This window comes from Hipposideros armiger, unplaced genomic scaffold (assembly GCF_001890085.2).
Source record: "Hipposideros armiger isolate ML-2016 unplaced genomic scaffold, ASM189008v1 scaffold_59, whole genome shotgun sequence".
Taxonomy (NCBI): domain Eukaryota; kingdom Metazoa; phylum Chordata; class Mammalia; order Chiroptera; family Hipposideridae; genus Hipposideros; species Hipposideros armiger.
In genome coordinates, this window is record NW_017731409.1 from 1,652,858 (window position 1) to 1,674,794 (window position 21,937).

The 21,937-nt window shown below is 45.2% G+C and overlaps 1 protein-coding gene across 2 annotated transcripts in view; it reads right to left on the reverse strand.

The window, feature by feature from the left end:
- The window catches only part of RAD51B (RAD51 paralog B), a 579,424-nt gene that overhangs the window by 19,693 nt on the left and 537,794 nt on the right, over positions 1-21,937 (reverse strand). The window contains exon 10 of one of the 2 annotated variants that reach the window (XM_019641387.1): positions 17,707-18,144. The exons of the other annotated variant lie outside the window; for it this stretch is intronic. Coding sequence (XP_019496932.1) covers positions 18,128-18,144 — 17 coding nt within the window. The 3' untranslated portion in view covers positions 17,707-18,127. Of the gene's footprint in view, positions 1-17,706; positions 18,145-21,937 lie in introns of those variants that run through there. 2 annotated transcript variants of the gene reach the window in all.

Genomic DNA, 21,937 nt, shown 5'->3' on the forward strand with positions numbered 1-21,937 from the left:
GTGAAGCAACGTCCTCCACAACTAGATTGAAGAACAAAAAACGACAGCAACTTGTCTGTTCCCCTTCCTCAATCCCCCAGCACTGTTCCCATCCCCTAATTCCCCAATAAAAATCTTTAAAAAAAAAAAAAAGAATCAATTTTGACTAGATTTTCCCCTGAATGCAGATGTCTTCCACCCATCTGCTGTTAGCAGGGTCTAACCAGGTCCCCGCAACATTAATTTCAATCAATCTGTCACCCAAACTGCAGTGCCAGTGGTGCAAATATTGAGAATATAAACAAATCCTTCCTTGTCCGCCAGTCGGGTGCTGTGAGGGCACTGGACCAGCTGTGCTTGTGGGGCTAGAGCCTTTTGTGATGCTGTGGATTGAGCACATGCAGACCTGGGCTCAAAGTCTGGCTCTACCATCATTCACTGAATGACCCTGAACAGACTACATGACCTCTCGGAGCTTCAGTTTACTCGTCTATAAGAGGGGTTGAGAATACTAACCTTGGAGGATTGTTCTGAAGATCAGATGAGGTAATGTATGCAAATTACCTAGCGTGTGTCAAACGTTCTGTAGAGTGTGGTCATTACTATTACCACCATTTCGAATAGGTGTGAGGGGTTGATCTGACCTCCCATCCTGAGCACTATCCTCCAGTGAGCTGTGAGCCCTGCTCTCAGCCATGATGAGCAAACACATGAGGAACAAAAGAGGGAACAGACCCACAGCACAAAATTCACAAAGTTCACGTCCGACACAGTAGCAAATCCAGGCACTGAACTTAGTTTTCAGACCTCCAGATTATCTCATCTCCAGTCACATCATCTCTCTGTGCAACCCCGCTGCATTAGTTTCTTAGGGCTGCCACAACACATTATCACAAACGTGGTGGCTTAAAACAACAGAAATTCATTATATCACAGATTTGGAAGTCAGAGGTCCAAGATCAAGGCATCGGCAGGGCCACGCTCCCCTGAAGGCTCTCAGGGAGAGCCCTGCCCTGCCTCTCCCAGCTTCTGGTGGCTCCAGATGTTCCTTGGCTTGAGACTACATCACTCTAGTTTTGGCCTCTGTGGTCACACGGCCTCCTCTTTTTGTAAGTCTCTCTTCTGTGTGCCTCTTAAAAGGAAACTTGCTGTTGGATTTAGTAACCCAGGATGATCTCATCTCAAGGTCCTTAATTGTATCTGCAAAGACCCTTTTCCAAAGAAGGTCACATTCACAGGTTCCAAAGATCAGGACATGGATATATCTTTCTGGGAGGCCACCATGTAGTCTACCGCACCCACTAACCTTGAAAGATGTCCTATTGGATTATGACTAAGAAGTCAGGACAAGGGCTCTCACTTGTGGCTGGTGAGGAGGCTCACTCCTCTCCACGCTGACATCACTGGCTCTCCACTTGGCCCCAAGAAGGGAGTACGGTCTATCTTCAAAAGATAATCTGGCTGTTAATTCTTTATTTATTGGCAGGTGGTGAAGATAAGTTCTTCTTGCCCTGAGAAAAACTGAGACCCTCCCCCCACCACCCTGCGTTTAATGGCAGGGCTCAAACCAGAGCTGCATCCGGGGGCCTCCTGTTCTTAGCCAGATAGTTGGGGTTTCAAAGCTCATTGTGCCCCTGAAGGCTTATGAGTGAGCTAAGAAGACTTATTTCTAAAGGGTGTGGTAACTCTCCTTCCTGCCAAGTCCCACGGGAAGCATGAACTCCCCCAGGGCTCAAACCCTTCCCCTTTTCCTCTTCTCCTTGCCATCCTCTCGCGGCCTCCTGAAACTATCCAGGAGACCTACTCCTCTCTTTTCTCAAAGGCCTCCTCTGACCTGGCTCCCTTCTCAGGGCTGTGCTCCCCATGAAGCTCCTCCCGTCTCTATTTCCTCTTTCAATGAGATCCATGTGTAATAGAACAGACATAGACCCAGGCCTCTCTCAGGAAGGCCTTCTCTCCAAAATGGCTGCCGCTTCTGCTACCAGACTGTGAGGGAAGGAAGATTATAATATAATTGTATTTTTTATTCTTTTAATCAAATAATATACTTATATGTAGATTTAACATAGGCCTCGGTTCCTTCCAAGTGGTTTCAAGAAAGAAACCTGTTTTATGCCTTTTCCTCTGCCGAGTCTAACTCAGCAGGCTCTGCGGATGGCCTTGACTTTCTCCTTCACAGCTACTATTAATAACTTTGCTTTTGTAGCTTTCTCTTTAAAGGTGTTCCTCCCTTTTCTGGCTTGCAGATGTTGATGAGTGGCATGTGCAGAGTTCAGCTTTCACAAATGTGGGAGCTCTAAACACTGAATCACATTCTAACAGAGTCCCACATGTTTACTGGAATCTGCCTAAGGGTGGAAAAGTCGCTATGACCCTCCAGTCTTGAGAATAGGGTAGTAATGAAAACTAACTGGAAAGAAGTGAAAATAAGACCCATTAGACAATGAAATTCTCGTCTGCTCCTTGCTTAGCTAAGGAGAGCATGGCAAGTAGATGGGTAAAGTCCATGATTCTCTGAACCATCCTTCAACTTGTCTAGTGAGGGCTCCACTTTCTCCTGTGCAGAATGTGCATATTTACATATAGACCATGAGTTCTGTGTGCACGGAACACAGCTCTTGAGACCTGGAAGGGACTCATACCACTTTAGGAAGTGACTCCCAGAAGGATAAAACCTGACCTGTGCTCATACATTGCTGGTGGGAATGTAAAATGGTTCTGTCACTGAGGAAAACAGGATGGCAGTTCCTCAAAAAGTTACACATAGAAAGGGTCGGCCGAGTGGCTCAGTTGGTTAAGAGCCTGCACAAGAGTGTGAGCTCTGAGCAACAGCGGTTCAATGCCCGGCTTGAGCTAAGCAGCCGCTGAGCTGCCAACAGGTGGCAGGATGGCTCAGCTAACAACAACAACAACAAAAAAGTTACACATAGAATTCCCTTGTGACCTAGAAATTCTACTCCTACCTATATACTCCAAAGAATTGAAAATGGGCACTCAAAGAAATAAATGTGCACACAGGTTCATAGCAGCACTAGTCACAATAGCTAAAAGAAAACAGCCCAAATGTCCAATAGTGGATGAATGGATAAACAAAATGTATTCGATACATACAATGGAAAATTATTCAGCCATAAAAAGGAATGAAGTACTGATCCATGCTATGGTATGAATGAACCTCGAAAACATTCTGCTAAGTTACAGAAGCCAGACACAAAAGGCCACACACTGTGTGATTCCATCTATATGACATATCCAGAATAGGTAAATCCATAGAGACAGGACACAAGTTGGTAGTTTCTAGGGGCTGAGAGGAAGGGGCATTGGGGAGGACTGCCGAATGAGCACAGGGTTTCCTTTTGGGGTGTTGAAAATGTTTTAGAACTAGACAGAGGTGGTGGTGACACACACTGTGAATGTACTCATTGCCACTGAATTGTTCACTTTAAAATGTTGCATGTTAGGTGAATTTCACCTCGATAAAAATATAAAAAATTAAAAGAAAAATCTGGCCTTTGTGTCCTGTGCACACAACCCAACCCCTGCTCTCACTCTCAGGTCACACCTCCTCCTGGGCAGACTCGTGTGCCCATTTTCAGTACCAGGGCACTGAACTGGCTTATGGTGCAGATTACTGTCAAGCTTACTCTTGATCCCACTTCTGAGACACATTCTCTAAAATTCCATGACTAAAGCTGAGTCTACAACAATAGCAACCAAACGTTTTAGCAGGGAACAACGGGTGTGGGTGAGAACACCTGAAGAGCCAGACTGTTGTTTGCCAATATTTTGTTTCTGTGGTGGTAAAACAGACTTTCTAAGCAAGATTAACAGGTTTGTATAATTCTCTGTCTTTAAGAGTTTTTACAGGCTGCAAGAATGAAAAGAACCCAAGTGGCAAGACACCTAGAAAAAGATGCACAAGACCGGGGTACAGCCCACCAGGGTTCTCTCTGAAATTGTTGTTTGCTCAAGTTATGGGGAAAGAAAGTATACACTCCCATTATAGTTGCTCCAACATTATTTGAGGACTATAAAGAGACCTTTTAGTTTTGTATCTCCAGAACAGAGAAGATTTGGGGCTTAAGAGGAGAAAAAATGCCTAGAAGGAGAACTTGGGATGTGGGGACTGCCACATGTTAACTGGGGCAGAAAGTTGTAAATCTGATGACTGAGCTGTCATTCATTCACTCACTCAGCATGGGCCTGCCATGTGCCAGCAGGCAATGGGCGAGGCCGCTGGCTAGAAGAGCCCGAGAGCCCAGTTCCTGTTCTTGGGGCATGTGCAGCTCAGAGCGAAGGCAGGGCAGGCACACCCGGAATGTCCTAGGCAAGTGCTCAGACAGAGGGCCAAGGGAGCACCGGGAATCACTGCCTGGGGTGACACGAAAGGCCTCCCAGAGCCAGTGACATCTGAGCCGAGAGGTGAGGCAAGATTCAGACAGAGCATGAGCATCACAGGCAAGTGAGCACAGCATCCGCATTGGCCCAAAGGCATGAAAACAGGTGGTGTGTCTGGGCAACATGGCATCTGGAAGGCTGCAGAGGGCTGCAGGCTGTCCGGGCAAGTCAGGGCCAGCCTGGGAAGGGCCTTGCCTTTGACCCAATTCTTTCTGCTGACTTTTTCCTTTTCTTGAGAACAACAGTCAAATATTTATCATAAATCACTTCCTTTAATCCTGCCCAATAGCCCCTTTATACAGATGAAGACAGTGAGGCGCAAAAAGGTTAAGCAATTACCCCCCAAAAGGGCGGCACACACTGCCAGAACATATAAAAAAAATGCCTGGAATGACTGACAGGGTGTCGCCGGAGAGGTGGGCAAGAGGACGGGTTCAGGGAAGACACCGAGGGCTCTAACTGCATCAGCAATTCATTTCTGAAGCTGGGTGTGGGTGCGAGGGTGCTCTTACCTTTATGCGTGTGTGAGATTTTCCCAGTGGCTTTTCAATAGGCTAGTCCACTTTGCACTGGGCTAGTACACTAGGTAGCATCCCTGTTGAAAAACTTGCAGTGCATGGAGGCTGAGGAGCCCTTGAAAGCACAGGAGCTGCCCTTTAATGTTTCTCAGGGAAGCCTGCTGAGCTACCCACTGGGGTGGTGTGCACGTCTCTATTTTTTGAATTCCCTTTGCCAAGGTCTCAGGGGCAACACTTCTCCAGAAAAAGCAGGACAGAGAGGTCTGACCTCCTGGCCCTCGGGTGGGTGGTTACTGGAATTGAATGATTCCCAACTAGGGAAGTATGAGGAGAGAGGAGTGAGTCTAAGCCCCACTTTTGGTCCTCAGGGATGGCTTCTATGCGGCTTGATGGACAGTGCTCTGAGTTCTTTTTCAAGTGAATTTCCCTTCAGTTACACTGTTTGCTTTTCCTGCCAGAGCATCCTGCCCCGTCCAGTGTAGTCCCTAGGAGGGGACCCAGCCCCTGCCTTCCTGGTGTGCAGAGCTTAAAACAAGAGCTCTCTGCCCATCGGACATCCTTACCATTTCCAGCTATTGAGTGTAATCAGGTGTGCCAGGATCTGATTTCAAAGCCCAAAGCCAAGGGACTCAGAGGAATCCTCTCTCCCTGCTGCTCCAGTGGGAGACAAAGGGGACTGAACAAACAGGATGTGCTGAGAGCTGCACAGAGCACTGCCCCAGCAAGACAGGCGGATGGGATGCAGGGCTTGAATAGATGGCCTGTGAGTTGGGGCACTGGCATGTGTGGTTAGTCATGCCCCAGAGAAACAGGCAGCAAGACAAGAACAGACACAGTGATTCATCTGACAGCCTCTCTGGATGGTTCTTGATAGACAGTCATGCTTCCAGGGTCCGGGAGTTATAGAATCTGTGCCCCACTAGAAGATCCTGACTCTGGCCATTCGCCTTGCAAAGAATGCTGATATTTCTAGAAATTAGGAGAACCTGCCATGCCTTGTGGGCAGAAGAGGACTAGGACTCGGGGATCGACAGGCAAGTCAGGACTGAAGCGGGGTGCGGTGGAGAAGGCCCGCTGCTACAGCCCAGTGTTTGCGTCCTGGTGAAGCCATTTGTTTCTGTCCCTGTTCCTATCGCTTTTATCCAAAACTCTGAAAAGTTACTTGGAAAGTTACACCTAGAAAACTCAATCATTGACTTAAAAAAGAGTCCAAAGTCATTCCAGAGAACAGCATTACTTCTTAGGAGGAAATTTCCTCCTCTCCTTCCCTCTGCCCACAGTTTTAGATCTAGGGAGAAATCAGAGATGGAAATAATATTCATCAAGACCAGAATGGCAGGAAAACAAAGGTCATCGAAGGCAACAGGGTAGGAAGCAACTCACACTGGGAGGGAGGTGCCCCTGGGGGTAGACTGACCCCCTTTGCCAATTGCGGAAGTTAATGGCGTCTGCTCCCAGCTCACCCTCTTTCAGAGGCACCCTCACTGGTGCTTTCAGCCAGCGGTGCCTGGAATGTGGCCTACAGGCACTTCTGGTTCCTATAGTTACTGGGGGGTGCACCGGGCATTCTGTGGCTGAGGCAGGAAGGACAAATGTCCTCTAGTATACAGGACAGCACCCTAAAACTGAATAACTACCCCAGCCTTTTGCTGAGAGAGCACTACTGGTAGAATTGGTCATTTCTTTCTTTCTTTCTTTCTTTTTTTTTTTAATGCATTCAGCTTTTATTTATTTATTATTTATTTATTTATTTATTTATTTTTAAATTGGTTTCAGCTGTACAACACAGTGCAACGGTTGTACTTTTACCTCTCAAAGTGACAACCCTCCTCCCCCAATCCGCCGCCCCACTCCCCCCAATATCATACATATCTATTACAATTCCACTGACACATCCCGTGACCATATATATATATATATATATATATATATATATATTCAATTATAGTTGACATACAATTTTATACAACATCAGCTTCAGGTGGGAATTGGTCATTTCTGACACTCAACCCTAAGCTTCCCCAACCTAGTCTTTGAACATAAAACCTCCAGAAAGAGTCTCTAAAGGCCACTGTTGGTTATAGATGAAATAAAAAGCACCTCAAACATGAAAACCTTCCTGACATCTACAGTTCATCATTGCCTCTGAAGGCAGCTCTGAAATAAATTCAAAAGTTTCCAAGAGAAAATTTAATCTGACATTAAAACATCAGGCTTATGGAGATGCTTTCTCCCAGGGCTAGAGTTCTGAGAACTAGAGATTTAGAGGCTGCCTCTCAGCTCTCATAAAATAGACCTGGGCAGTTCCCATGTCCCTGTGCAATGTAAATAGCTGTCATGCTACAGTTCAGCAATGGCTGAGAAAGAAAATTCCAGTGAAGAGTGGGCATATGGAAAGCACAATGAACATGCTATTATAAATGATTTCTGTTTATGTAACAAGACAACATGACTGGAGATTTCTTTGCTGTGGCCATAGTGGAAACTGAGTGTTGGGTCCTTGGGGGAATTCTAGCTACATTAAATGGCCTAACCAGGGCTGGTTTTTTTGGAGGGGGCAGGGAGAAACCAGCAGATACCATCCAGATTTTTAAAGGAAGAGACTTGATGAAGCCATCATTCTACTCATAAGCAAATGACCATCACAAATAATTTGACTTCTAGGGAGATTTTGAGCACCAAGTTGCAATGTCTCTCAGAACTTGATGTATGATTCAAGATGAACCACCACTAACTCGGGGGGCTATCCAGCCAGGGAGGGTGAGAAAGGTAGGCCCATTAATCAAAAGGTGGTAGGAGACCCCTCCAGGTGAGCTAACTGTACAAAGGGAAGCGGTGAGCCCAGGTGGAGAAGGGCACAGAGCTGGAAGGCGGTGGGCTGGGGACTGATGCCCGACAGCCTCCCCTGATTTGGTCTCAGATGGCTCGCTGGATACCAGGAGCTATCAGCTCCACGGTGTCCACAAGAGCTTCTTGTGTCCTTGAAGGCTGTATCAGCACAGAGAAAAGACCATCAAGGACTCCTTTGGTTTTTGCAATTAGTATTTTACTTATTAAAGCTACATATTGAAAAACGCTGTTTTCCCTAAAGCTTTAAAGTTCACCTTACAATCCTTATGTTATTCTAGTTACAAATCATAGAGGATGATTTACTCACATTTCAAAAGATCCTTCCTGGCCTTATACATCAACAATGAACCCAATATAGTCCACCTGGTACATCCCACATCATATATCCAACAGTAGATCACACGGGAAAGGAGGAGAGAGGACTGCTGGCAGCCTGGGCCAGACTGATGACAGGGGCTGGGGTTCCAGGCCCCAGGCCCGCAGGGCCAGGCTTTCCTCCAGGCACTGTGTTGCTGGGCAGGGCTCTACAGGTGGAAATTTCAAGAGGCACCTGAACGATGCAAAATAGGGAAATGTGTTCCCTTCCTCGATTCCCCATCTCCCTTTTTATCCTTACTCTGAAGAAAAATCTGAGGGCAAAGTTGTCGGCTGGTTCAGCTTCTGCTGTGCTGACTAGCAGAGGCTCAAGGGGCAGTTCTGAGGCCTAGGGCTCCTCCAAGCCCCTCTCCCCTTTCTGCCAACCCCTCCATGTTTCTCTCAGCTTTTCTATCTCCTCCCCGCGCCCCTTTGCTGCTCCATCCTCCAGTCCTTCCCTCTCACCCTCCTTCTGGGCTCCTTCCTTCCCCTCTTTCTTTGGGCCTCAGGAGCTCTCCCCCACTCTCCCTCCCCAAGTTTCCCTCCAAACCCCACGCTCTTTGTTGCGGAATTCAAGGTTCTCAATACAATCAAGCTTTGATGATTTGCCCCAATTGAGAAGGAATGTCAGCTTAAATTAATGAAGGGTCTGGATAATAGAATCTTAAAGCAAAGTTTAGTTGCTTTCCAGGGAGAAGACGCCTTCGCATTTAAATGCAGCAACAGCTAATGCTGAGAAATGGGGCAATATGTCTTAGAGACTCTTTTAAATACTTTAACAAAAAGAGCCCTTTATACTTTCTTTGAATCTGAGTGTTTCTGCTCCTAAAACCTTTTGTTTTTTAGGGACCAACATGTATTTTTACCACCGTGAATTTACTGGGCTTCTCACCGATCCACCATGGTTTCAACTCCCGAATTCTTTATACAGAGGCGTTTCCACATTGAAAGTCTCTTTAGACATTTTTTATTTTCAGTTATAATGGGCCATACATGAATACATGGTCTTTGCAAAAAATTAAAACCTTAAAAATAACAGTAAATGGACACTTTATGAATAATAAAAGAATTTCTGTATCTCAGTTTACACCACTTTAAAGTGGTAACAATACATCATTTATAACCAACTATTCTGCACAAAAATCCCTCCTGCAGGGTCCTATCCAAAAGAGAACAATCTACAAGCTGACTGGATCTGGCTTTCTTGCAAAGATAAGGAGTCCCTGAGGTAGTGAAAGCTCTCAGCTGCTCTCCCTTTCAGAGCCCTTATGCCTCCATCCACCCCCACTGCCTCACTGTTTCTCTCTGCCACATTCCACCCCCAGGAACACTCACCGAGGTGAAGCACATATGGCAAATGTTAACGATTATTTTATCTAGAAAAGGGTATTTGGGCTTTCATTATTCAATTTTCCCTACTTTTCCATAATAAAAAAGAGAAAAATTCACCAAATTCTAAGAACAGCCGAACAGCCACATGACCTTCGGAAGCAAAAAGGATGGATCCTAGGTTTTGCTGTCCTCCTCGGGGCCCCCAGCCCTGCACTGGGCAAGGCCGAGCCTCCTTGACGGGAACAGTAACCAACGTAATGCGTGGTGCAATGCAAGCTCTTTCATACACATTCCTTTCCTTTGGGGGATAGGTAAGGCAAGTGATGTCCCCATTTCACAGATGAGGAAACCAAGAGGTTTAGTGACACTACCTAAAGATACTGGCTCAGTTATTGCTTTCCTATTGGGCAGCAGGCATTGTCCCAGGCATCTGCATGTATTAACTAATTTCATCCTTACAACTGTGAGTTACATGTGTAACTTGCTCGAGATTACAAAGCTAGTAAGTAGTGGGCTGGAATATGAACCCAGGCAGTGTACCCATGAGTCCGAGCTCTTAAACACCTACATGCTGGTGTGATGACATTACAAATGTGTCTCTAGTATCCCGAGAGTGGAAGTCTGGCAGCCTTCAGGGTTCATTCAGACTGCAAATGTGTTTATCTGGCCCACAGGGTATTTTACAAATTTTGAATTAGTGGTCATAATTTAAAGGTTTGTTTTTTTTAAAAAAAGATTTCACTTGAAAAACCCAGATTTCTGGCTTCCTGTGAGAAATCATAAGTTCTGGCAACATTAGGCTGGCATCCCACAAAGTAACAATTGGCTGGAGCTGAGTATCTGCTCACCCTTTAGGCAGGGCACATTCTTTCTAATTTGTCGCAGTCTCCACTACTCCCTATTATTGTACACTGGACTCCTTTTGAAACTCTGCTACCTGTCTAGCATGAGCATTTGTGTTTGCAACCCCTGCACTGTCAAAAACTACAACCTCCCCAACATAGAATGTACTGTCTGTCCCAGTTCCATCAACACATTACTTAAGTCATATATTTATTCATCTCTCTATTCATCCAACATCTCTTCATCCATCCATCCATCCATCCATTCATCCATCCATCCATCCATCCACCCATCTTTTCACTCTGCCTATCTCAGACACCCTCCTTACCTAGCTTAGCCATTCTCAAACTGACTGCACTGAGTCATACCTGCCATTTCTTGGCCAATATCTACTTCTCTCCCACTCAGGATTAGAAGGGCAGCATCAGAAGATGGGAAAAACAGAGTTATGGCAGGTGTTATGGACTGAGTTGTGTCCTCCACTCATATGTTAAAGTCCTAACCCCCAATGTGACTGTATTTAGAGACTGGGCCTTCAAAAAGAGCTAATTAAGGTTAAATGGAGTCATAGAAGTGGGACCCTAATCCAATAAGACTGGTGTCCTTACAAGTGGACGATACACTAGAAGCGCATACAAAGGAAAGGCCACGTGGGGACACAGTGAGAAGGTGGCCACCTACAAACCAATGAGAGATGTCTCAAGAGAAACCAAACCTGCTAGCACCTTGATCTTGGGCTTCCAGCCTCCAGAACTGTGAGAAAATATGTTTCTGCTGTTAAGTTAATCTGTGTATTGTTATGACAGCCTTAGCAGACTAATACAGCAGGGAACTGTTTTCTGTGTGTCCCCCGCCTCCCCTTTCCACTTCCTTGGCCCCCATCCCCTTTCCCCTGAATAGGCAATCACCAACATCCAAATCCATTTGGGTTAATTACTAAGAGAAGTCGTCAGCAATTCCAGTTAAGAAGGCCTATTATTTCTCCAGAGGCATGAGCACTATCATCAGGGGGGCTGGGAAGGCATCACTAAAGAATTCCACCAGTGAGACGCACTCAGGACATGTCACTAAACCCTGTGCACCTGAACTAGGAAGATGTTGCCTGAAGTTCAAGGCATAAGGAGCCTTTGGAGTTGAGATGTGAGCATGAAAAATATTACTAAAAACCAAGTTGGCTTAGAGAACATTGAGAGCTACAGGTCTGTCTAGCTAGTTGGTTGGGTTTAGCAAGCTATTTTTGTCTGGAAAGTCTGAGTCCAGCTTAAACAGAGTGATGGTGAGAATCATTACTGTAAAATTGGCTTCACCTTAAGCCTTCCTATGGGTTTCCTCCAGGTGTTCTAGTTAGAGAGGCTTATGTTATTAACACAAAGATAGGTGGTTGCTGATTAACCCCAGAGGGGCCTAGAGAACTGGGAGGAAGCCAAACTGGCTTCTGCTCCATCTCTGCTTCAACTTTCAAGATGTTGAAATGGTAATGACTCAGGGGTTGGGATGATGATGGTGTTGGAGAGAGAGGCTGGACAAACCCCAGATGGGTTCTCAGATCCCAGGGACAGCCAATGGCAACAGACTTCAGCCTCAGATTCTAAATGGAATGAGCAGAGATCTGGAAGTGGTCCAGGGGCTCTGGCTCTAGAATCCACAGCAGCAGGTTTAGAAACACCATAAGCCCTACTACCTTCTCTGCCATCGTAGGCTCCCAGGGAAGCTGCAATTTTTGTCAGTAAATAAAAGTGTCAGTCACAGGCCAAGGTTTGACCAATGATTTAATCAACACTCAGAGCTCAGAAAAGGGCAGGGACATACGGGGTTTTTAGGTTTGCCTCTGGCTCACTTCTAGTCTCAGGTTCACTGAAAAGTATATGGAAATACTGACATTTGAATGCAGATGGCTTGGGTTGGCCTTTTCACCAACTGATGAGGTATAAAGGCAATGGTCTCTAATGAATAAAAGGCAAAGCCTGCTACCATAATTCAATTTCTCCCCTGGTCCTCTCATTGATGTATGAATTCAGACAAAGCTTCTCTGATTCAGTTGAAACAGGGAAACACCACACATGACCTGTCCTCCTAAAACATCATGAAAATTTATGAAAAGTACCAATAAAGAGCTCTGGGTATCTTGGAAGAATGACAAAAGACTTTACCTAAACAGAGTCCTTCACTTGCGTTCTCAACCTTAGTTTGAAAGTAAATTGCTTGGGACTAGTTATTCCAGGATCTGGGTCCTGGGCTCCAGGAAGCCTGAGGGTGGGGGCCTGGGGAAACACCTTCTGAGAGGGGGACTAGGGACCCTTGAAGGGTTCAGAGTAAGGTTGCGGGGAGCAGCGGAGCTAGAGGATCTTCCCGCTCTGGTCAGTCAGGGTTCCTCAATGAAAGTTTCCCTTGCTTCTGCTGATTCCTGGTTTTGGGGGAAGGGAAATCACTCCAAAGATTGGGAGAAAGAGGAAAGGTACTTGGGTCTCATGGTGAGAATGGGATTTTCTTTAGCCAAAAAAAGATTTTATTTCCACTCCTCCTTCCATGCCACACCTGCCCCAATCTTCCTCATATTCTCAAATAAATTTTAAGAGCTCTTCCTCCCTGCTCACTAGTCCTATAGTTCTGTGATTTGGGCACTTCAACATGATGAGAAGCAGGATACTGGAGTCAGGGGTTGGGGCATGCGCAGTGATGGGGGACTAGGCTCTGACAGGGGAGACCGGGGTCACAGTGCTAAGAAGGGGAGGAAGAAGCAAGAGAGAGAATGAGTGTCGTTGCTGCAATCCAGTGAAGGACACAAAGAATGCACTGGAGCTCATTACTGAGTTACCCTCTCACAGCCCCTCCAACAGGAGCTGCCTTGCCCACACCTCCTGCTGCTTAGGCAGCCATGCTTTCAGCTCCTCCCTCAGGCTACAACGGACTGGCTGGCTAGTGACCAATGATGTTATCTGAGATAAAACAATAAGATGAGCCTGAGCCAATGAGATCCTCTCTTAGGAATTTTAACTAGGAAATATTAAGGAAAAAAGCCAATGGGAACTGAAGTTGAAAGGCTGAGGTGTAAGAGGGATGGAGCTTAAGAGACCAGGATGAGCCACATGTAAGCTCAAGTTTTGAGTAAGCAGAACTACAGTCTGTAGGGCACATCTGCTGAGAGAGTGGCCTTCGGTAGCAATAAAGAGAGAAGAAGAGACCCCAAGGTAATGACTCCCCAGGGCTGCTGCTGCTCCTAAAGGCTTTCCAGGTCTAGGCCACCTATATCCTTAACAACACCTGTCCCCTTTTGCCTGAGGTAACTGAGATTCCTCTCAGACGAAAAGAACCCAACTACTCATAAAACTAACAGTTTGTACAAGTGCTGTGTAGGTAATTGGAAACTGAATTATTATCTGAAGACACTCGCTTGGGGGAGAACGTGTAGGCGTGATCCCTTAGCAAACATGGCCTACCACCATTGCTTACTTGGAAACATCTTGTGTACTTAATGAGGTTTTAGGCAGGAAACGGTGTGACCTCATTTCTCCCTTTGTTCTTATGATGTCAGGGTAGGCCAAGACTATGTTTGAGTCCTGAAGAAAGGAGGTCTTGGCATCTACAAAGAACTGGTCTGGTCTGAGAAAGTTAAGTCCTTTTTAAGTTACCAAGATCCAGGTCTACTAACCTCTCAGTGGGAAGCTTTAAAACCATGACTTTTTACTTAGTTAAAAGGAACAAAGAGGTGTGGCAGCCATGTTTGTTCACCAACAACATCTTGTGAATCATTTCTCCTCTCTGATTTCAGGGCTCAGGAGGGCTAAGCTGAAAGAAAACCCGGGAGCAGCTCTTGTCAATATGAGCCCTCATCTATTATGTCCACAGCCTCTTGGAAATGTCCCCCGGCAAGGCTGCCATCAGCACTTGACTGAAAACACATGGAAGTGGCCCACTCAGAGCAGGAATTCATTATTGGAAGAATAATAAGGGAAAGTTCTCTCTCTCTCTCTCTCTCTCTCTCTCTCTCTCTCTCGCTCTCTCGCTCTTTCTCTCTCTCTCTCTCCTGCTGCTGCTGCTGCTGGGGGAGCTGCTTTCTGGAAAAGTCACAGGGTTTAGAGGGAATTTGAATCATGTCTGGTAACAAGGGGAGAAATGAAGGTGGAAGGGCACATTTCCAGAAGTCTTTTCACACAAAGCATGATGGTCCTGGGCAACTCAGAATGAATTGTTCCATCTTAGATGTATTATTGAAATTTAACCCATCAGCCTTTTCCAGCATTACTAGTGTCTGGTAGCGCCCAGGGAAAAAAACCCAGAGTTAACTGGCTTTCCCTGGCTACTTGTTTTCAAAAAAGTCCCCTGTAGTCTAAAACAGGCTGGGATACTATTTCGTCTTCTTCAACATTACCTCATAAGTCTTCGATATGTGTCCATTAATCCAAGGGAAAGAAGGAGACATTTGCCAGCTCTCTGGGTCTAGCAGTATGTGGCAGACATTACAAGTGTTCACTGATATCCAGAGGAGTGGAGGTGGGGGTTTGTACTCTCCATCTCCTTGGAGCTGGGAGTGGCCGCATGACTGCTTGGCCATCAGAGAAGCGATATGTGTTGTTTCTTGGGGGAAGTGCCAGCGTACAACCTCTCTCTCTCTCTCTCTCTCTCTCTCTCTCTCTCTCTCTCTCACACACACACACACACACACACACACACACACTGTGGCTGTTGTGGAAGTGCTTGTTGATACTGAAATGAAATCCTGAGTCATCACACAGAGGACAGTGTCCCACGAGGGTCTCTCAGACATGCATAGACTTTAAGTCACTGAGATTTCAGCTGTGTGTATGTGTGTGTGTTTAGGCAGCAAAACCAAGTCTGTCCTGACATAGGCCCACCATTAATTGATCTTCTCTCCTCCCAGATCTATTGGGAGTTCTGGAGAACTTGTGCTCCATCTGAACCCTGTCCTCATTGAAATTCAGAGAAGTAGGCAATGTGCTTTCTCTAACACTTAGGATATTCATCTGAGAAGTGTGATGGGCTTCCTCCTTCCATCTGAGCAAAAGAGGCTCTGCTGAATTCTGTAGTGGAATAAAGAAAAGTCCTTTCACAGCCATAGGACAAAAGTGATGGTGACAATATTAAAACCAGAGCTTGGAAAAAAATTACATTCCCAAGTAGTTTTTAAGACCACAGTTTTTAGGTCAAAATCTGATATTTTGCATTTCCGCTTGCCTTCATTCCCCTTTCCCCATTACCTAGTCATCATTCCCCATCTCAAGAACTGTCATTTGGCAAGTCTGGTTTTGCTGGACAAACTTTTATAATCCTGTCTCTGAGCAGTAACTTTGCTCCCAACATACAACATAAAAGACATTATGCATAGGGTTCAGCACTTCTGGGTTAGACCAGAAATGTTCGCTCTGTGGGCTGATAGGGACCACACACTTCTGAAGCTTCCCCAGGACTGAGGCCTGTCAAGATAATGGCTCGGATGCTAGCACATCAGCGAGACAGAGTCGGACTTTGTCATACATATGTATATGTACATACGCACCAAGAAAAAAAAATCACTGAGCATTATTGAGCATCCAGGCTCAGTTAAAGTAATTAACAAGACAAGATGCTTCACTAGTATCTCATGGGTGGCAACAGTTTGGCAGGTTTTCAGCTCATGAATACTGTGTGTGTCTTCTTTCTTATGAACATTCCCCAGGGCAGCTTCCCTGTGCATGTCTCCTGTGCATGTCCCCATTCCATCACTTTCTAGCAAGAGACTGAACTTTTCTTGCCTTTCCTCATCTGCAAAGAAGAAATGATGCAAAGTCCTACCTTGTGAGACTGTTAGGAGAGCTTATGCACATACAGCGTGTGGCAGACACACAGTAACACTCAATAAATACTCGCACAATTCAAGGGCAGCGCTTAGGTCCTGTCTTGGCAAAACAGTTGGTGGTGACAAGCCCTGGTGGGCCTTGGGGCAGCAGGGTACGGGCCCTGATTTCTCAATTGCTCGGTAGAGAGCACCGTCTTAAAAGGGGTCAAAAAAATAGTCTCAAGGAGAAAGCCACTCAGCCTTTGACATCTGTGATCGGGGTGTGTTTTCCTTGTACCTCTTTCAGACACTTTGGAGTGCCCTGTTTTAATGTGTGAACTATTTAGCTTTTCTTTCCTTGTGGGCAGCGAAAATGCAGAGAAACCGAGTTAATAGTTGCAGAGAACAAAACATCTTTCCTAACTTCTCAAATAGTCCCTTGATGTTTGAAATTAGCCAATTCACATGATACGAATTCATGGGAAATTTACATTTAATTGGCTGCAAAAACTCCATTTGGTTTTCACAAATGTCCTATTGAAGACCGCAAGTTTTCAAACTGCACCTCATTCAGAGGGAGACAAGTGACCACAGTCTGGAAAGTCAGCCTCTCCGCCTCTTCTAGGTGTACCAAAGCCCGTCTCGCCTTGCAATACCCACAGCTCTATTTGCTCTCCAGGAATACCCTCCCTGATTCACTCCAGCTGAATAAAATGTTCCTCCTTTTGCCCTTGAAGCATGTGACTTGAACGTGCATCTATCACGTCACTTTATTTTATTCTGTTTTATATTATTGTTTGTAGTCATGAGTCTTTTCCATTCCTTGTAATAGGGTTCTCAAGGATGGAGCTCCTACCCTACTGTTTTTGAACTACACCTTAGTTAGCACTTGGTATGTGCTCAATAAATATTGAGTTGTTAAAGGACTTGTCGTTCAACTGTTCTTTGCCCGTCTGTACCTGCTTTGTGTGCAGCACTCTGTTGGGCACCTGTAGGAGATACGCGATAGGATACGACTTGATTCGAGCCTCCAAGGCATTTTGAAAACCTCTGCGGGGGAGCAGGTACAATGTGATTAGAGGACAGCTTAGGGTCCCTAACAACTTGGGGAAGACAGGTCCCAATGCCAAAGGCTGGGAAGATTTGATGCCTGGCTGTGAAGGGGCTGAAGCCCCAGGCCTTGCACTGAAGCCAGCCTTGAAGCTTTGCTGGAAAGCGTCATGGCAGCAGGAGGGGGTGGGCTGGGTGTTCTGCTGGAAGCGACTAAATTATCCTATGGGTCACCAATTGATTTATTTGCTAATTGACTGGCCCAGCTTTGGGCTTTAAATCTAAAGAAATCATTTCATCCTTTATTAAATAGTGCATGGATCTCACTCTTTGTTCCGCAGGGCTGTACACAATATACTAGTGAAACTTGAATTTACACCACAATAGTTGCGCCACTAATGACCTTCCAAATGCCACTAATACCATACATGTTCCGCTTCTCAGTTGGATCCAAACCTGTCAGTGAATTCTGAGCCCATCGACCTCCCTCGGACACAAGAGCAGACCCCCACGTCCACGCCCGCCTCTAGCCTCCCCCATCTTTCCATGATTTCACTGCTGAATCAGTTACTCTTTGGAGACCCCAATTCCTATACACCTCTTTTTATTTGGTGGACAATACTTTATTCGGAAACGGTCCTGTAATTACAAATCCTGTTAGCCATCCTCCTCCACTCCCCAGGGGGATTGTGGGCTTTAATTAATTAATGTGGTTAAGCCACTTTGAGATGTCTGGTTGAAAGGTGCTATATAAGTGCAAATTATTATTATTAGAGCTGTTGACATCCCATGGCGGCAAGCCTTCAGCCCCATGCATCTAGAGACCTGAACAAAGGCTTCTAAATCTTCCCTTTCCCTGCTAGGTCTGAGATGGCTGGCTCAATGGTATGGTGGCAAATCTGCAACCATCTCAACAGCAATCAACTAATCCCCATTAGGTCGGCTTCCATTTTCTTCTTCCAAGCAGCACAGTCCTGCTTCATTTCACGAATCACGTCCCCATCAGCTCTAGACAAAGGTCATAGGGTCCCTATGGCCTCTGTTGGCCTAAAGGGAAAAAAAAAAAGAAAAGCGAGAAAGGAAGTTTGAAAAAAGAGAAAGTTATCATGAAATGCACAAACTTCCCACTAGCAGTCTAAATAAAGCTTTCTTTCCAGCAGTAGTCCACTTACAAACGTACCTGCCTGCTACCCACAGAGCCGATGGCCTCACACGCCAGAGATACCCAGAAACACACAGCACAGTTGTGGGGTAAGGTCCTCGACTGCCATAGACAAAAGGAGAGTCTTTCCGGGCTGGGTGGGAAGAAGTCATCCACTGAAGCAGGAGCCCCTCTTTGGCTTCCTCCTCTACCCTTGGTTTTCCCTGAGAAAGCCAGCTGCCATCTGTAGCCAGGAAGTCCTCACAAAGGCAGGGGACTATGATTTAGATGTTTTGAGCTACACCTAGCACAGCACAGCCCTTAACAAATGCTCAGTACTTCCAGTAGGATGGTAGCCATTGAAAGCAGCCCCATGGGGGAGACTTGGCCTCTCGAAGGGATGCTGCTGACCAAACTGCTCCTTACAAGGTTGTGCCTCAGACCCTTTGTTAGTGTGGACGTGGGTGAGCCTCAGGGGGTCATGTCTTCATCTGCCTCCATTTATCCTCCCTATTGAAGGGCTCCTTCGGGACATCGGTCAGTCTCTGTGGGAAGTGATTTGGAGAGCAACAAAAGAACTTGGGCCCTTTGGGGGGCCTTCAGAATTCAGTAAACATCTGGACACGGAAGGCCAGGTTCTCAAGCAGTCTAGCTGGGGAGATGTCAAAAGAGAGAAAGAGCTGTGTGTGCAATGCAAGCTCTTAGCTCTGGGGCGACATTTGTTGTAGAAAAATACAGACGCCCCAGTAGGTAGATAGGAAGATTTTTCAAAAGCTCCTCTATTTGTCAGTTTTTGTGAGTGCGGCGCACTATTTGTCAGTTCTCATGGCATGTGTGAGGAAATAGAAGTTTTGCACGGCTACGGGGCCGCCCGTGATGGATGTGCTGATTCTGTATGTACTGTGAATAACCCAAGGTTGTTGGAGACTGTCCTGGGAGTTATGGTTAAGCCTTTCTGTTATCCTTGAGGTTTGTAAATCACTTTCTAGTGAAGGTGACTTGGATTCTCATCATGAGCACATTTTAATTGACAAAAAAGGAAGTGCTGAGACTAAGTGATTTACACCTCATCCATGGTAAAATTCAGGATCTGAACTCTTGACTCTCAGTGTTCCCTTTATTGTTAAATCAATCCATTTAGAACACATTAGTCAGCATGATTCATTAGTCACATGGCACTAATCAGCATTCCCCAGGGTCCCCAAATCTCTCCTCCAACAGCAAAAGAAACTGGTCTCTGACAAGACACAAAGGAAGGCCATTTTAATCAGTATTCAGGACCTGATGTCCAGTTCAAGTCCCACATATTCTCAGGAACCTTCCTCGGTCAACCTAACTGAAATGAATCTATCCCCTCTATCCTTTCAGATCCCATTGTTTGAACCTTGATAATACATGTCACAGTTTGGCTTTGATTAAAGTTATTTTGTTTTGAAATAACTAGATTTTGACCTATTAAAAGGAAGGAGCCATTTTTTTTTCAGGCTCACATCCCCTGAGCACCATGGTTTGTAAACCGTAGATGCTCAACGAATACCTGCTGCTAAACTGAACTCGCTGAAATAAAGCTTAAGTCATATTCCAGAAAGAACACCAAGTCCTTTTGGAAGAGGTTTTCAAAGAAAATCAACAACCTGGATTGATTTAACATCTTTTGGTATCATTACCTGGGCATTTTCACAAATGCAAATTGTAACTCTGCACAGATAGCCAAATGGCTTCCAGGTTCTAAAAGAGGAGTCCAGGTCTTGGAATAGAGTTTTTCTCTATAACCTTATTCCAACTAACATTTTGTTCCATGTTTTAAAAAATTGTGGAGACAGGAAAAAAACATTTTGGAAACAAAATGTGTTTAGTCTATGACTTTGGACCAAATTCATACCCTGCCTTGTGCTATAAGCACTAGTAGCTGTTGTTCAAATATCTTTCTTGCATAGTGTGCAATAGCAAAACACATACTGATGTTTCTGCTTGAGATAGATTTAGTTTTGGGTAGGGGACCAAGATTTTTAGGTGCTGATCTGTGGTGGCATTACTGACTGGTACCCTACTTTTCTGCTCTAGACTCTACCAAAGAGGTTCCTGACAACATTTTTACACAAAATATTTATAATGTGCTTCAACATCACACTATGAGTTTAGACCTAAGGTCTGTACTATTGAACCCTGGGGCCTAATTTCTGCAAATGGACTCCTCTGAAAGGGATATGTTGCTGAATATTCATCTCCCTTTCTCTTTCATGGCAAAAGAACTCCCCAAATTTAGCTGGGCACATGGCCATCCAGATTAACAACTACATACCCTTTAACCAGCCATTCCATTTTTTGATATACACCTAGACAAACCCTCACACCTGCATACCAAAAAACATGCACAACAGAATTCATTAAATTAACAAATAATTGAAATTTCCATCAAATGGGGGAACAAATAACATGTGTTATATTCAAACAATGGATATGGATACCTCAATTAAAGTGAAAAAGCATGATCCATGTGTATCAACATGGATATACTGCAAAATCAATAATGTTAAGTGACAAAAGCAAGTTATGGAATGATATGTACAATAAACAACTTATACAAATTTGGAATGCACTAAAAAAAAAAAAATCTCTCTTTGAGGCTAATAGCCAGAGTAAAAAAAGGTCAACAAAGCAGAGGGCCAGTGTGGGAAGATGTCACAAAGGGACGGAATGTGAAGTGAATGTTAAAAGAGAAGATGTGAGTCCTTCCTCCTGTCGTCTGAGAGCTTGTCCCCAAGAAGGAGGCAGAAGCTGCAGAAGACAAGTGCTTGGGTCTGGATGAGCTTTCTGAGGCTGCAGTGGCACCTGGCAGCCTGGGGACAACATTACAGGCCTGCTCTGCCCTCTTCTCTGTGGCCTCTGGGAGACAAGTTCACTCTTTCTGCTCCACTGAATCCCAGGGCTCTCTGCCCAGGCTCCCACAAGAATGTTAGGCTGTGCCAGGTGTGTGGGTGGTATTTACCAAGCAGACACCTCCATACCTGGATGGAAATAGACTGAGAATCTTCTGGGTTACTTTGAGTCCACCAGGCAGAAAACATTTAGATAGGTTACTGATTGAAGCTGAAATCTGATGAACTCAGATGGTGGTATTTGGGGGGAAATAATTTTTCAATAAATCATCCAGTTGGCTCAGTGATTAAGAAAATGGAGTGGAAGAATCTAACCCAACTTTGTGACAAGAGAACAAATAGAGGAGATTAATGCCTCTCCCAATATGTTTCAAAAGGCAATCAAACAACCACTCTTGATTTTACAAGAAAGATGAGGCACAGAGCTTTCCAGCTCTAAAAAAATTATTGTTTTGTTTCTTTGTTTTCTGGTTTCTTCTAAGTCCCTATACTAGGTGGTTGGAAAAACAGGAGACAAGCTTTGTTTCCAACACTTTCTCTGGACCTGTCTCAGGGTCCCTGGGCTTCCCTTCAGGTTGCCCATCCCCATCCCAAGGCTTACGTGGTTCATTGAAACTTGAAGACAGTGCCAGAATCCAAATTCAACCTGTCATACCTGATCTTGATTTTTCAAAAAACAATATAAAAAACACAATTCTGTCCTACCAAGAAACTAAGCCATTATCTTCTGTCCTGTTGAAAACAACCTGGCCTTTGTTTTTCAAATGCTCCCTACATTCCTGAGGAAAAGAAAAGGAACAAAGGAAAAGTGGCCAAGGAG